Genomic DNA, 17,654 nt, shown 5'->3' on the forward strand with positions numbered 1-17,654 from the left:
CACCTGATATAAACCTAATGTCTGGATGGTGAGCCAAATGTAGTTTTATTAGTTGTCAAATGCATCTTTAAAAAGAAATCATTTTAGATTGCTATTCAAATTCAGTTCTCGCAAGTGAATTGGGAGTAGATTCTATATTTGGGGGGCAGTAACAGAAAAAATAGTTTGTCGCCGTGTATTAATAGTTTTTAGGGAGGGAACAGTCAGGAGATGCTAATCAGTGGATCTAAGAGATCTAAGGGAAGAGTGGGGAATCAATAATCTATAAATAAAAGCAGGTGCTTTATAAAGAAGGGATTTGAAAGTCAGTAGACATAGTTTGTAAGTTATATGGTGAGCAACCAGAAGCCAATGCGCTTCCTTAAGTAAGGGAGTCACATGATCAAATTTTTTAGCATTCCTTATAAGTTTAATTGAGGCGTTTTGAACAATCTGCAGGCGGCAGATTTCTTATAAAATAATTCCTTTGAACAATGCATTATAATAATCCAGTGATAGGAAGAAATGCAAATCCAATATCAGTGATAGGAAGAAATGCAAAAGCAGCATTGTGAGACTCAGTGGTGAAGAGGAGAAATATCTACATAAGAACATAAGAATAGCCTTATTGGGTCAGACCAATGGTCCATTAAGTCCAGTAGCCCGTTCTCACGGTGGCCAATCCAGGTCCCTAGTACCTGGCCAAAACCCATGGAGTAGCAATATTCCATGCTACCGATCCTGGGCAAGCAGTGGCTTCCCCCATGTCTTTCTCAATAACAGACTATGGACTTTTCCTCCAGGAAATTATCCAAATCTTTCTTAAAACCAGCTACACTATCCACTTTTACCACAACCTATGTAGAAGCTGATAAAGAAAAGGCTGAATTGCTTAACAAATATTTCTGTTCTGTGTTCATGGCTGAAGTGCTAGGAACGGGACCTAGAGACAAACACAAATAAGGATGGAGGAGTGGTAGACCCTGATCGATTTTCAGAGGGTTGTGTTTGTGAGGAGCTAGCTAAATTAAAGATAAGTAAAGCAATGGAACCAGATGGTGTACATCCAAGGGTGCTGAATGAACTTAGGGAAGTTCTTGTAGCTCCGCTGACTGTCCTTTTCAATGCTTCTCCAGAATTGGGAGTGGTACTGGAGGACTGGAGAAGGTTGGATGTGGTCCCTCTCCACAAAAGTGGAAGTAAGGAAGAAGTAGGGAATTACAGGAAGGGTAAGTCTGTTTTCTGTGGTAAGGAAATTAATGGAAATGCTTTTAAAACAGAGAAAGGTAGTTTCTGGAACAGAAAAGTTTCTGGAATCTGGTGGATTATAGGACTGGAGGCAACATGGATTCACTAGAGGCAGGTCTTGCCAGACAAATCTAATCAATTTCTATGGGTGACCAGAGAATTGGATAGAGGGAGTGCAATAGATGTGGTGTATTTAGATTTTAGCAAAGCCTTTCAGAGTTCCATACAGGCGTTGGGATGGGCCCCAAAGTGATAGGCTGGGTCAGGAACTGGTTGAGTGGAAGGCAACAGAGAGTAGTGGTCAATGGAGATCACTCTGAGGAAAGGGGTGTTACCAGTGGTGTGTCTCAAAGTTTGGTTTTTGGGCCTGTTCTTTTTAATATTTTTATAAGCGATATTGCTGAAGAGCTATTGGGTTAGATTTGCCTCTTTGCGGATGATACCAAAATCTGCAATAGATGTGTGAATGGTGATGTGTGAATAGTGTGAATAACATGAAGAAAGACCTAGCGAAGCTTGAAGAATGGTCTGAAATTTGGCAGCTTAAATTTAATGCTAAGAAATGCAAGGTCATGCATTTGGGCTGCAAAAATCCGAGGGAACTGTACAGTTTAAGGGATAAAGAACTTATGTGCAAGACAGAAGAGTAGGACTTGGGTGTGATTGTATGTGATGCTCTTAAGGTAACCAAACAGGTTCAAGAAGTGACAGTGAAAGCTACAAGAATGCTAGGTGGCATAGGGAGAGGTATGGCCAGTAGAAAAAAGGAGGTATTGATGCCCCTGTATAAGACTCTGGTGAGACCTCATCTAGAATAATGTCTGCAATTCTGTAGAATTCACTTTCAAAAACATATAAAAAGGATGGAGTCGGTCCATAGGAAGGCTCCTAAAAATGGTGTGTGGTCTTCGTCATAAGGCATATGGGGGACAGACTTAAAAATCTCAATGTGTATACTTTAGAGGAAAGGTGGACGAGGGGAGATATGATTAAAATGTTTAAATACATAAATGTGCATAAGTCGATTCATTTGAAAGGAAGCTCTCGAATGAGAGGGCATAGGATGAAGTTAAGAGGTGATAGGTTCAGGAGTAATCTAAGGAAATACTTTGTTACAGAAAGGTTGGTAGGTGCGTGGAACAGTCTCCCGGAAGAGGTGGTGAAGACAAAGACTGTGTCTGAATTGAAGAAACTGTGGTATAGGCATGTGGGAACTCTTAGAAAGGGGAAGATATAGTGGTTACTGCGGAAGGGCAGACTGGTTGGGCCATTTGGCCTTTATCTGCCATCATGTTTCTCTGTTTGGGTTTGATTATAATTTTGTTATATGTTATTTTATTATGTTAATTTTATGTTGTATTGTTTTATCTGTTTTAAGTTATTTTGAGTATATGCTTTAATTGTGCTTGTGAAATTGTACTCTGCCCAGAAGTGTATGATAGAGCAGAATATAAATTTTTGAAATAAATAAATAATGCACATTGGGGCTGATATTCAGACCACAGGAGTTAGCTAGGCTAACTCCTGCGATTGGGGCTGAACCCAGATATTCAATGCCTGGCCATTTCCAGTGACCGGAATTGAATATCCAGTTTATTTATGGTCATGGTCGGTGGGGATCGGTTGGGAGGGAAGGATGGAGGATCAGTGGGGATTCAGCTGCATGGCAGGGGGAAGCGCAGCTGCCTATGACTAGGGCTTATTTTCGGGGTAGGTCTTATTTTCAGGGAAACACTGTAGTATTTTTGGAAAGAGTAAATAAGTAATTCATATCTACCCTTTCCACCCCACTCAGTATTTTATAGATGTATATCTTATCTCTCCAGGCTGAAGATCCCTAGCGCCTTTAGCTTTTCCTCATAGGGAAGTCATTCCATCCCTTTTATCATTTTTGTCATCCTTCTAGTAATATAACATAGTAAATGACGGCAGATAAAGATCTGAATGGTCTTTCCAGTCCGCTCATTAGTTATACCCATTACAAATACTTGATTAAATTAACTTGTCTCTTCTTTGATATTTCAGGGTCAGATTGTAAAGTCCACTTAGTATTGTCTTAGGATCCAAATGCTGAAGTTGCTGTCTAAGCTCACCCCTGCCTATCCAACCATCCTATTTGCAGGATATCTATCATAAAGTCTAGCCAGTAACATCCTTATGTTCCAAGATCGTGGAGTTCCCATTGATGCCCTCCCCAGCCAATCCTACAGCAAATCAGCACATATGGGACACAGACCATGCAAGTCTGCCTAGTACTGGCCTTAGTTCTTTAATTTATATCCTTCATTTTCTAATTAGAGATCCTCTATGTTTATCCCATGCTTTTTTGAATTCTATCACCATTTTCCTCTCCACCACTTCCCTTGGGATGGCATTCCAGGCATCTACCACCCTCTCTGGAAAAAAATTTCCTAACATTGTGCCTGAGTCTTCCTCTTCAACCTCAAATTATGCCCTCTAGTTTTACTATTTTCTCTTCTCTGGAATAGATTTGGTTCTATATTATTACCTTTCAAGTATTTAAACGTCTGTATCATATCTCCCCTCTCCTCCAGAGTATACATATTTAGGTCTTCCAATCTCTTCTCATACTTCTTTTGGTTCAAACCCGTTACCAATTTTGTCACCTTCGTCTGGACCGCTTCAAGTCTTTTTATATCCTTTACCAAGCCTTACCAATGACCTATATAGGGGCATCAACACCTTCCTTCTTCTGCTGGTTATTCCTGTTTCTATACTGCCTAGCATCCTTCTGGCTACAGCCACTGACTTATCACACTGTTTAGATGCCTTTAGATCCTCAGACACAATCACTCCAAGGTCCCTCTCTCTGTCAGTGCTTATCAGCCTATCACCTCCCAGCACCTCCCAGCTCATATTTCTACCCCCCCCCAAAAAAAAAAATGTATCACTCTGTACTTCTTCGCACTGAATTTTAGTTGCCAGACATTAGACCATTCTTCTAACTTTTGCAGATCCTTTTTCATGTTTTCCACTCCCTCCGGGGTTACAAATCTTGGTATCATCCGCAAAAAGGCTAACCTTACCTTCTAATCCTTCAGCAATGTTTCTCACAAACATATTGAACAGAATCAGTCCCAGCACCGATCCCTGAGGCACTCCACTACTCACCTTCTCTCCTCTGAATGAATTCCATTAACCACCACACTCTGGTATCTGTCCATCAACCAGCTTCTAATCCAGTTCACCACTTTGGGCCCTAACTTCAGCCCATGGAGTTTGTTTATGAGCCTCCTATGAGGAACCATGTCAAAGAGTTTGTTGAAATCTAAGTAAATTACATCTAGCGCACATCCTTGATCTAATTCTCTGGTCACCCAAGGAATTCAATCAGATTCGTTTGGCACGATTTATCTTTAGTAAACCCATCTTGTAATCCATTAGATTCTAAGAATTTCACTATCCTTTCCTTCAACAACCTTTCCATTATTTTTCTAATAACTGAAGTGAGGCATACTGGCCTGTAGTTTCTCGCTTCATCTCTGCAACCACTTTTGTGAAGAGGGACTACATCCGCTCTTCTCCAGTCTCGCGGAACCACTCCCGTCTCTAAAGATTTATTGAACAAATCTTTAAGAGGACCCGCCAGAATCTCTCATCAGAGGGGTGGATCAAAGACCTACCAGCAAACTATGTAAATTAAAATGCTTTTTTCTACATTGCTTCTGCAGACCATGCGGTATATGCTGCTCCCCATATTTTTTTTTTTTAACTTCCACCTCTCATGCAATCGGTAGTGTTTAAGACACATGAATGAGACACGCCTTTAAGACACACACATGAGATGGGCCTTTAAGACAGCGTATGAGGATACTACAAATCACAGTAAAGATCACACAGAGCCATTATGTGCATTGGAAACTGAAATACTTTGATACTAAACCAGTTAGAACTGATTTAGCATCAATCATTAAAGATATGGTAAGTTTAGAACATCGGGGCCTCAGTCCCTAACCACATAAGACAAACTGCTTAAAGATAGGACTGCTATTTATGCAGCCCAATTTAAGCAGTTATGTGATGAGGGTTTAACCCCACTCTGCCCTGAAACGCCCACTATTGAATTTGGAGCCACTTTTGAATTTGGCGCTAACTGGTTATTTTCAGCAGAGATAACTGGTTAAGTGCCACTGAAAATGTCCGGATGGCTGTGAACAAGCAATTTAATAGTCAGTGGCCATTTCCAGTTGGTTAAATCATTTAAATATCACTGGTGACAGTCATTTGAAGGGATCACAAACACAGATGAAAAATGGATGATTCTACAGTATACTTTAATGCTGTAGAAACCTCAGGAAAAAAGAGACTATCTCAGGAAACCCCCTCCACTAGTTTTCTACCAAAACTCAGTAAAGCTAATTAAAACAAGTGGCATAATTAGGGCCACCTCAGGCACCAGTCTTGGTGGGAGTTCAGGCACCTCTCCGCCCCCCCCCCCATGCCACCTTCACACCCTCCATTCCCCACCCCCAAACCTCTTTAAAATCTTCACCAGGGAGAGCAACTATTCTAGCCTCCTGCTCGCACCAGGCTCTCCCCCTTCTGAAATTCCTGGAAAATCCAGACTCCTAGACAGTGGCGTACCTAGGGTATGTGGCACCCAGGGCCCATAATTTTTTGATCCCCCCCATGTAAAAAAATATTTTTTGTAATAACCATGAAACTGAATAAATGGTCATAATAGAAACAGGCAGTGAAAATTTTATTTTATTGAACCTCATATATGTAACCATTTTTCCAAACATACCATAACATAACATAAATTATGTCTGAATTGTCATGACATCAGAAGTACATATGGAGTAGTTGCAGGTGATGCTTGGGACAGTTCTGATTGTGTTAGTTCGGTTTTATGTGTTTTTTGAATAGAAGGGTTTTTATTTCTTTTTTGAAGGTTTTGTAGTTTGTGGTCGAGGTCAATAGGTTGTAGAGTTGGGGGTTGAATGTTGCAGATCGAATGGCTAGGAGGTTGTTGAACTGTTTTTTTCTTTTGACGTTTTTGGTTGGAGGGTGTGTGAATGGTGCGTGAGTTCTCCTATGTCTGGTTGAAGTGGATTGAATTATTTAGCTGAAAAAATTAGTTACCCCCCCCCCCCCATTCCACACACATTAATTCTCTTCCATTTTTGTTCCCTTTATAAAAAACACTGATAAGTTCTCAGAAAAAAAATACATTAAAATAAGAAGTGAAAACAAAGGCTCCTACAGATGAGAACATAACATAAGAATAGCCTAACTGGGTCAGACCAATGGTCCATCATGCCCAGTAACCCATTCTCATGGAAGCCAATCCAGGTCACTAGTACCCGGTCAAAACCCAAAGAGTAGCAACATTCCATGCTACCAATCCAGGGCAAGCAGATATTTCCCCCATGTCTTAATAACAGACTATGGACTTTTCCTCCAGGAATTTGTCCAAACCTTTCTTAAAACCAGCTACGCTATCTGCTTTTACCATAACTTCTGGCCACTTCATTTTTAAGCTGAGATCTTTCCTTCCAAACAGAGACTTTGCTAGATGTCAAATACAGCACAAGGTAACTTCACACGGACTTAGCTGTGCAGGAAATGTGAATCTCCTCATACACCCACCATATAGTGCAAAAATGTGCAAAGGTCTGGTTTTTTCTTTCGCTCACTACATAGACTAATGCCACACAAGCAGCGCTGTTACAAACATATTCTGTAGGTCAGTGCTAAGGTTAACAAAGTTTCCTTCCTTGGACCAGAAGGAGATACTGACAAACCACTGGAAGAGATCCCAAAACAACTACCCAGGAACAACACCCAAATACCCACTCAGTGTGTGAACCAGTTGAGTGGAGTGGACTAACTGGGGGGTGGAAATGGGCCTGGAGTTTGCTCAGCAGAATTTCCCAGATCACCTCTTCCTCTCAACCCATTGACACGCTGCCGCCACCACCACTAGGAACACCTCACCGGGTAGGCCAGCAATGCTATAAACTTTATAAAACACATTATTATATTTTCTTATAAAGCACATATTTTAACTGAACTCTCTGACATCCTCAGCCTTTCCATTCACAAAAATAGAAGGAAGAAAAGTTCCCATTTCCTGCTGTCTCATGTCCCCGGCCTATACAATATTTTTCTTCTGCAGAGTGCAGACCCTTCAAAAATCTGACCAAATCCTCATTTCACTTGCATTATAAAGTACTGAGGATGCCATCTCTCCCCAATCCCAGGTCCTAAAGTCTAAGACAGTAGCGCAAACTAGTGCTGCCAGATTCAGGAAAAAAATTTAGATTCGATTCAGCCTATTGAATTGGTTTATCGATTCGATTTTCCTGCCGAATTGGGTGTTTTTTTTTTTCCAAACATCCTGGTGGGTTTATTTTATAGCTTTTTCACCCCCCTTTGGCTTCTACTAACCACACTGGCGCTGTGGTGTAAATAAAATAAAGAAACAAAAAGGACTTTTCCTCTATGTGTTAAATCCTAGCTCACGTTTGCGGTCTAACACCAGCTCTGGCAGGATACACATTTCAAATCTGACATATTGTAATCATAAAACAGAAAATAAAATTAGTTTTTCTACCTTTTTGTTGTCTGGTTATTTTTCAAATCTTGTTGGTCCAAGGCTCTGGTTGTCTTCTGATAACTTGCTTGCCAGGGTCTCCTTCTTTCTTCTTTCTCGATGCTAACCATCCATCTGCCATCTCTGTCCTCCCCTTCCATTTCCTTTCCCTCCCCCGGATATCTGGAATCTTTCCTTTTTTTGTCTCCCTCCACAGATCCACCTTTTCTTAACTACCCTTTCATCCAGCAGCTCTCCCTCCATCCCCACCACCCCAGGGTCCACCATCTCTCCCTTTCTTTTCCCAACTACCCTCCTAATCATTATCTCTATCCCCCCCTTCACACCATCCCTTGTGTCCAACTTCTCTCCCTTTCTGTTCCTTCCCTCCCTAAAACCCATGTCCATCATCTCTCTCTCCTCTATTTTCAGACCCATTATTTCTTCTCACCCAAAGTCCAGCATATGCACGTCTCTTTGAACCCTTCCCCCTTCCCTCCGTGTACTTCTACACCAGGGCCCCTTCCCCTGAAGGCCTGTCCCCCCCTTAAAGGTCTGCATCCCACCCCTGAAGGCCTGTCCCCCTCTTGAAGGCCTGCCTACTTCCCTTGAAGGCCTGCCCCCCCTTGAAGGCCTGCAGCCCTCCTGAAGGCCTGCATCCCCCCCAAAGGCCTGCACCCCCCAAAGGCCTGCATCCCCCCGAAGGCCTACACCCCCTCGCAGGCCTGTCCCCCTCCCTTGAAGGCCTGTCCCCCTCTGAAGGCCTATCCCCCCCTTGAAGGCCTGCACCCCCCCAGAAGGCCTACACCCCCCTCGAAGGCCTGCCCCCCCTTGAAGGCCTGCACCCCCCCTGAAGGCCTGCACCTCCCCCGAAGGCCTGTCCCCCCCTTGAAGGCCTGCCTGCCTGTCCCCCCCTTGAAGGCCTGTGCCCTCCCTAGAAGGCCTGTCCCCCCCCTAAGGCCTGCACCCCCCCCGATGGCCTGTCACCCCCCCTGATGGCCTGTCACCCCCCGAAGGCCTGCCTGTCCCCCTTGAAGGCCTGTCCCCCCCAGAAGGCTTGTCCCCCCTTTGAAGGCTTGCCTGCCTGTTCTCCATGAAGGCCTGTCCCCCTGAAGGCCTGTCTCCCCCCCCTCCACAAGGTCTGACTGCCCGCCCTACTCTGAAGGCCTGCTGCCCCCCCCCACTATCTCGAAGGACCGCTCAGCCCCACCACCACCACGAAGCACTGCTTATTCCCCCGGCCTCCCCGCTTCATTTCCCTGGGGAAACAGCCTGCAGCAAGATCGCGCGATGCCAGCGATCTTTGCTTGCTTCGGCTGTTTCCTCCGCCGCGGTCCCGCCCCTCCTCTGATGTCAGAGAAGGGGCGAGACCGTGGCGGAGGAAACAACCGAAGCAGGCAAAGATCGCTGGCATCGCGATCTTGCTGCAGGCTGTTTCCAGACGCGACACCCGGCGCAGGGGGGGGAACCGGACCGGACCTGGAGCACCCCCTCAGGGCTTGGCACCCGGGGCGGACCGCCCCCCACGCCCCCCCCTTGGTACGCCACTGCTCCTAGACCCGCCCCCAGGCCCGCCAAGTTCCACCCTAGCCCCACCCCCAGCTACCTGCCCTCCTGCCAGACGGTGATTTGTTCCAAGCTTTTCAAAACCTGGACTAAATGCCAGGTTTTGAAAATCTGTCCGGACCCCTGGACATGTCCTCAAAAGGAGGACATGTCCGGTGAAATCCAGATGTCTGGTAACCCTTTCTTCTGGGTCATGGGGCCAGGAGGTGACATCAGAGGGAAAGCTAATGCCAGCCTGAGCAGCAGGCTGGAGAAGCTGCTCATGCTGGTGAAGGTTAAAGAGGTATGGGGGTGTGAAGGGAGGGCCTGAGTGTGGCATGGGGGTCCTGGGGGGGTGGGGGGTTGGTACAGAATGCATGGAGGTGATTGGCACAGAAGGAGTGGAGAGGCAGAGAGGAGGGCACAGGGGGGGCACCCCCACCCTGGGCGCCTCCTACCTTCGCTATCCACTGATTAAAGCATCCCATAGATGTCTCTGAGTATTTGTAGAAACAAGAGAAATCTATACCCTGCTCTTTTTTTTTTCATTTCATTTGAAGCATTGTGTTTGGTTTTATTAGTCTTCATTTTCATTTGGGGAGCAATCTCATTAAGTGAGCACCCTTTTTACAAATAGTGTGCATAAGCAAAGAAAGTGCACTCAAAGAACCTCTCTATTTTTGATTTGTATTTATTTTGCTTTATCATGTGATTATTTCTAGGGCACTCTCAATGATGTCACTGGAATCTTCCCAGATTCCTTTGTTAAGATAATTAAAGATTTACCTCCAGAAGAAGCTCCAGTCAGCTGGCTACGTAGCTACTACCATGGTGCTGATGTCTCTGAGATGAGGTAATACAATTAATCCAAAACTTTACATTGTTTGTGATATCAGTAATAAGCACAAAAGATAGATCTCCAAGAATCTGCATAACAAGGTTTCTAAGAACTGTGTTCTCAGATTTCATGTAAGCTTTGTCTTTGATGGTACTATTCCAAGAAATCTTCAGCTGTTGAAGATTATTGTCACTGCTTATTTGTAGGGAAAGAAAAGGGTAGGAATTTGAAGAGAAACTTCTTAAATTAAAACTGTGCTAACTTAACATGAATTGACTTCTGTTCCTACTTCAGGGACATCTCCATAGAAGAAGATGTCAACTGCAAGCCATCATTCAATGAGTTACTGGAACTGATGAGGTACTGGAATACTGACCTTGCATAATGTCAGAAATCCCAAGAGTGCTATTTCTCTTTCCCACCCACTGTGCCCTGGATTCAGAGATATTTATAAATCTTTCCTTTAATTGTTAAAGGAAAGATTTATAAACTATAAAGAGTTTTACCTCATTCAAAATTGTCATTTCTTTAATAATACATTAACTATTTTTTCTGCGGCCCGCCAAGTACCCTATTTTTTCTGCAGCCCTCACAGTTAAAGTTTAACATCTTTCCTTTCTCAAAACTGACACATTTCAATCACAATATCTATATATATAAAATCAGATGTATGTATGTATGTTCCAGCATAACTCTGAAACGCATGGACAAATTTCAACCAAACTTGGTAAACATATCAATTAATATCTGGGTACAAACACTATGGGGGTGGGAAAGGGGTGACATGTAAAGAATCATAAAAAAACAACAACAGATATTGCTTTGACCAATTGTGTGAAGCTTGGGGAATGATATCACACTGTGCTGTGCTGTCATTGCTATAACAATGCCTCCAAGGAAACAAAATGTAATTGGCCAAATTTTCAAAGCTACATCTAGAGTTTCAGAGACAGTCCAGCATCATAAGACCTTACTACAGGATATGAAAAAGAGAACTGCTACATCTAGAGCTTCAGAGATAGTACAACAGCGTGAGGCCCGACTACAGGATATAAAAGATAAATGTCTAATCTATAGTTTTCGGGCTGAGACATAGAGAGGGCCATTCTTGCTGCTGAGATTGGAATATCCAGAATTGGGATATCACGGATTGGGATATCCGGGCAATGCTGGGTGATCAGCTAATTGAAAATAAAATCCCCTACCTTTGTTTGATGACTTAATTTTTCTGTGCTTTTAACTATGTTTCCAGGGCGTTCTTGTCCATTGACTGTTTTTCTCTCCATCTTCACTTTCTGCTTTGCATCCATCTTTGGCATTAACTTAACATTCAATTTTTCCATTTTTCTGCTTTCTTCTCAAAATCTACTTTTCCATGTTCTACCTTCCCTTCCTATCTCTCTCTCCTTTCCTCTCTATTTCCATGTTCTGGCATCTCTCTCCTTCCTTTCTCTCCCTCCCTCCTTCCTTCCTTTTTCCCTGGTCTAACATCTGTCTCCTTTCCTCCCCCCATGCCCTGGCATCTCTCCCTCCCCCCTTCATGGTCTGGTATCTTCTTTCCTTTCCCTACCTCCCATGGACTTGGCATCTCTTGTTGCTCTCCTCTCCCTTGTCTTCCTTCTCCCTCCTTTCCTCTCGCTCCCAAAATGGGTGCAGCAGCAGCATTTCTCTTCCCCCTTCCCATCCCCCTTCCCTGTGCAGCAGCAGCATTGCCCTCCCCCCTTCCCTTTGCAGCAGCATTTCCCTGTTCTCCCCTCCTCCACTTCCCTGTGCAGCAGCAGCAGCATTTCTCTTCCTTGTTTCTGGCCAGCTCTCTTGCCAAAGTCATTTTTCAGTTTAAGCCGCAGGCAGCGGTATCTGCTCGCATGATCCGTGCCTGCTTTTGAAGCTGACACATTCGTGGATTGCGTGAGGAGCCACGGCAGCTTTGAACTGAAAAATGACTTTGGCAAGGGAGCAGAGAGGCTTCCAACACAGGTGTTGATCGTACGAGGAGACGCTGCCGCTGCTACAGTGGCTTTGAACTGAAGAATGACTTCAGCAAGGGAGCCAGCCAGACCGCGGGCAGCAAAATAGTACATGGGGGGGAAGCATGCGGCCCATGGGCTGTGAGTTTGAGACCACTGGGTTATACCTTGAATAGTGAAGGCGGGATTTAAACCTGAGTGGAGAGACAGAGAGTGCTAGAAAGAATGTGGTTGAAAAATGGAGCAAATGGCAGAGGAAGAAGGAAAGGAGAGAAGTTAAGCTTAATGAAGCTACATATACACACCCAGATTTTGTATATGGCACCTTAAGTTGTATGCGCAAATCAGTGCACACAGCTGATTTGTGTGCATAATTTAAAAAGACCAATAATTGATGCTAATCAGCTCTAATTAAAAGTTACACGCAAAACTTGGTTGATGCATTCTATAAAGTACTGCATGTTAGTTCCATGGCCAGGGGAGAAGCATGGGCGGTTTGCGGGGCATTCCTAAAAGTTACATGCGTTGACATAGAATAGGCCCGGTCTGTGCACAACTTAGTTATTTATGCCTGGTTTTCCTTGGCATAAATGGGTGCACCTAAACGTTATGACACACACTTGCATGTAGCATGATTCTATAAGGTGCGTGTACTTTTATAGAATCATGCTAAGCACCATTCTAGTCGGTGCCATTTTCTGAGGCGCCGTATATGGAATATAGCCCACACAGACTAAATGATGACTCAAAATTGGGTTTCAAGATTTCATATGTGTTTACCCTATAACTGTGAAGCCTGTTATGTACTGGATTTGGATTTATTCACTTGTCCAAATCTGAGTTCAAGGCAAGTTACAAAATGATGTAACAGTTATTTCTCTTTCTAAGTGGACTTACAATATAAGTTGCACCTGAAGTCACAGACGCCCAGATTCTATAAAAATATACACTTAATCTGATGCTTAGCGCGCCGATTTGCGTATGCTGTTATAGAATAAGGTCAGTTGTGCACATAATTTAATATTAACTGGCTTTTAATTAGACTTAATAGCCAATTATTGCCTATAATTAGAGTTAATTGGCACTAATTGACATCAGTTTGCAGTTGCATGTGCAAGTGCCCTTAGTTCTATAACCTGGGCATGTAAATTCAGGGGTACACATCTTCAAGTGCGGCATTGATGTGGGAAGTGAGGGGTATGGCCAGAATATGTGTGCATAGGTTACAAAATACCTGCGTTTACTTATTTGGCACATTTAAGTGTCCACATTTATACCAGTTTTTGAGCTGGCATATGTGGTGGTGGGGGCTAAATGGGCACATGCAAATGCAGACTTAGTTACTCTTCTATAATGGAAAGTACGCACATATTTTTTTGTTAAGAATAGCTACTTAAGGCTCCTGTTATGAAGGTGCGTTAGGGACTTATCGCATAGAATAGCGCGCGCTAAAATGCTGCGCGTGCTAGCCGCTACTTTCTCCTCTTGAGCAGGTGGTAGTTTTTTGGCTAGCGTGAGCTATAGTGTGCGCTAATCCGGTGCGTGCGCTAAAAATGCTAGCGCACCTTTGTAAAAGGAGCCCTTAGTGTATACTATCCTGGTGCCTAATTGTGAGTTCCCTACAGAAAATCTACCCGTGTCAGTAGGAGAAGCAGGATTTGAACCCTAGCTTATCTGGTTCTCAGCTTGTTGCTCTAACTATTAAACTATTCATCCAGTTGGAAATATATAGAGAAAGGATGATTTATTTAGGAGGGCAAAGATTGGGGGATCTGTTGTATTCACATCTAATCTTTAGGCTGGCTGTAGAAGAATGGATTTTCTTCAGTGACAACTACACCTCTGGTGCCTAGATGAAATTGTTCTATGCTAGCCCCGAACACTCCATGAGTCTTTTCTGGGCATATGTCTGGTTTCCAACAAAGGAGTTACTTCTGCATTTTACTTCTGCTGCCAAGAACCTAAAAATAATCCTCATGCAATTCATGTTGTTCCCCTTTAAACCAATGATTGGAGTATTTCTAAATTTCTTATATGGAAAATCTTTTTCCTGATTAACATTACTTATGAAAGAGGATCAGGGAAGTACAAGTACTGGTTCATGAACCACTCTATGTGAGGTTTCACTCCAAAAGGATGGTTCCATGTATATAATAATAATAACAGCTTATATACCGCAATACCGTGAAGTTCTATGCGGTTTACAGAAGATTAAGCAAAGGTAACAAATTGAATTGACTTTAATTGAATTTCATCCCTACTTCCTCATCAACCTGATCATTGTCCTGCCTTTTTCCCCAAATCTCATTCCTGTCCAGGATAGGCATCATTCCATACCTGAACTGCAAGAGAGCTCTGCTATACTACTTACATAAGACTAAGAACCACCAAAACTCCTCACGACATTTCACCTCCTTTCAACCCTTGAGCCTAGGTATCAAAGTTTCCAAGTGCATTGTGTTCAGTTGGACAGCATTCAAACAAACTTGCCCCACTCCCTCTGACTGGGTTGGGATACATTAACTAAAAGCCAAGGCCACACCCATCACCAATATATAATCATTTCCCCTAATGGATATCTGCAGAGCCTCCACATAGTCTCCATCCTTAACTTTATCAAATATTTTTGACTTTACACTTCTTCTGGCATCTTTCAATAGGCTGTCCTTCAGAACTTATTATCAAGAGCATCAGCTCTCCTATCACTCAAGATGTTCACACCTTTGGTTACTTTATTAACTTATTCAAGAAACAAGCATCCTTTAGCTGGGCAGTTGCTAAAAGTGTGACTGAATTTTCTTGGCTGCCACTACTTGTAACGGGGATTCTCTGTTGACAGCAGGATAATGTAGATCCACTATCCTGCCCACCATATCCTCCTCAAAACGAAAACAAAATACTATGGACTGAGGTAATTCATAAGAACATAAGAATAGCCTTATTGGGTCAGACCAAAAGTCCATCAAGCCCTGTAGCCCGTTCTCATGGTGGCCAATCCAGGATACTAGTACCTAGCCAAAAACCAAGGAGTAGCAACTTTCCATGATACCGATCTAGGGCAAGCAGTGGTTTCCTCATGTCTTTCTCAATAACAGACTATGGACTTTTCCTCCAGGAAATTGTCCAAACCCTTCTTAAAACCACCTACGCTATCTGCTCTTACCTCAACCTCTGGCAATATATTCCAGAGTTTAACTATTCTCTGAGTGAAAAAATATTTCCTCCTATTGGTTTTAAAATATTTTGCTGTAACTTCATCGAATATCCCCTAGTCTTTGTAATTTTTGACGGAGTGAAAAATTGATCAACTTGTACCTGTTATACTCTACTCAGGATTTTGTAGACTTCAATCATATCTCCCTTCAGCATCTCTTTTCCAAGCTAAAGAGCCCTAACATTTTTAGTCTTTCCTCATACGAGAGGAGTTCCATCCCCTTTATCATCTTGGTTACTCTTTGAACCTTTACTAGTGCTGCTACATCTTTCTTGAGATAAGAAGACCAGAACTGAACGCAAAACTTCAGGGGAGGTTGCACCATGGAGCAATACAGAGGCATTATAACATTCTTATTCTTGTTAACCATCCCTTTTTTAAATAATTCCTAGCATCTTTTTGCTTTTTTGGCCACTGTTGCAGATTGGGCGGAAGGTTACATTGTATTATCTATAATGACACCCAGATCCTTTTCTTGGGCGCTAACCTCCACGTGGACCTTAGCATCCGGTAACTGTGATCTGGGTTATTCTTCCCAATATGTATCTCTTTGCATTTGTCCACATTAAATTTCATCTACCACTTCTGTATTACCAGCCCAGAAAACCAAACGCATGCCCAGAAATGATTCATTCCAGGCTACGGTATAGCATCACTTGAGGTGTGTTTGCTTTATCCTGCTGTCGATGAGGAAATTCTGTTACAAGTAACCAACTTTGTTTTCTAGGCAGCATTTGACATTTACAACATTAAGAAACATTTGTGTTCCTTTTTCTTTCCCTCCTCCCCCACAGGAAGGAATTTCAAGAGGAAGATATAATTCTTAATTACTGTGATATTGAGGGAGATATGATCCGTCTACTTGATGATGAAGATGTGGACCTTATGTTGTTACAGAGCAAATACAAAGACAAATTTCGTATAAAGAAAAACTTTTTCCCCTGGCAGCTTCATATCACCTGCCCTGAGGACCTTGAAGTATACAATACCAGTTCCTAGAAAAGGAGAAGAAAACACAGGAGAAAGAAAGTTTCTGGGATGGCATAGTAATGGAGAACAAAGACAGGGAATGAGGAGAGACAAAAATATTTAATAGCAGCTTTTAAGGGAAGAGAGATGGAGCAATGAAAGGAAATATATGACATGGCAAGGGAAGATGAAAAAAGAAAAAGCATATAAATGAACAGAAACAGAAGTGAAGAAAAGAGAAGGTAGAGAGAAATGGATAGAAGAAAGGAAAAGGGAATAATTGACAATGTGGCAAGAAAAAACAAAAAGATAAAATTTTTGTGAAGAAATTTTTATTGCAACAGTCTTCTGCCACAGCTTTTGAAAAATATATTAAATACTTTAATAAAATATGTTTTAGTTTATTGGTGAAAAAATTAAGCTACAAACCAATCTCTTGATACATAATTTGCTCTGTTTCTGTACTGATTATTCTATGTTTCATGTTCAAAAAGAAACAAAAGCAAAACTGCAGAACAGATGTACTTGTTGCAGGCACTTTATTCAGTCAGATGTTGCGTGATAATAATTGTAATCCACCTTTGCTACAGACATTTCTCATCAGACAAGACATTTCAAAACAGGCACCAGATTCTTCTGTATTTTTGTTGCGTTCCACTTTGTTTTTTACAAAGAGGAAACTTGGGACCCCTGAGGAAGATGTTTTAATCAAAACATGGACCATTTTGGGTTCCTGTTTTTCTGAAGCAAAGGTGGACTACAATTATTATCACGCAACATCTTACTGACTGAATAAAGTGCCTGCATCAAGTACATCTGTTCTGCAGTTCCGTTTTTGTTTCTTGTTGTTCGATTTTCACTGCAGACCTGTTGGATTCCTTTTCCTTGTTGACTATAATGTTCAAAAAAACATCTATCTACTGTATATCACCTTTTTGGGTGATGGGGATAGGAATTTTCAAAAGCCATTTGCCTGTTTTAAGTAGCTATTTCGATGAGTAAAAGGTTATTTTAAAACTTCCCGTCCATTATATGGAACTTTCCTTCTACACTCCCACACTCTGGGTCAGAGGTCATCAACCAAATGCAAGCTTCACAGCAACATTTTAGAACTACAGGCTGTTCTATATGCATGTGGAAACTTTCACCTGCATTCAGCACAGGCATTCCATGTTATCTTTTTGTTTTCCAGGAGGTGGGGTTAAGATGGGGATTGGTACAATTCATGTACAGTAATCTGTTTTGAAAACCACCTGTGTTGGGGGGAAAAAAAGCACCTGCATAAACAGTCAGCAAAAGTGGCTCTGGGTACTTTATCCATAAGTAATTTTCAAA

At 42.5% G+C, this 17,654-nt stretch overlaps 1 protein-coding gene across 1 annotated transcript in view; it reads left to right on the forward strand.

The window, feature by feature from the left end:
* The window catches only part of NCF4 (neutrophil cytosolic factor 4), a 61,834-nt gene extending 45,011 nt beyond the window's left edge, over nucleotides 1-16,823 (forward strand). The window contains exons 8-10 of the mRNA XM_033933723.1: nucleotides 10,054-10,184; nucleotides 10,464-10,529; nucleotides 16,145-16,823. Coding sequence (XP_033789614.1) covers nucleotides 10,054-10,184; nucleotides 10,464-10,529; nucleotides 16,145-16,349 — 402 coding nt within the window. The 3' untranslated portion in view covers nucleotides 16,350-16,823. The remainder of the gene's footprint in view (nucleotides 1-10,053; nucleotides 10,185-10,463; nucleotides 10,530-16,144) is intronic.
* Nucleotides 16,824-17,654: the final 831 nt, after the last annotated feature.

The sequence above is a fragment of the Geotrypetes seraphini genome, chromosome 2 (genome assembly GCF_902459505.1).
Source record: "Geotrypetes seraphini chromosome 2, aGeoSer1.1, whole genome shotgun sequence".
Taxonomy (NCBI): domain Eukaryota; kingdom Metazoa; phylum Chordata; class Amphibia; order Gymnophiona; family Dermophiidae; genus Geotrypetes; species Geotrypetes seraphini.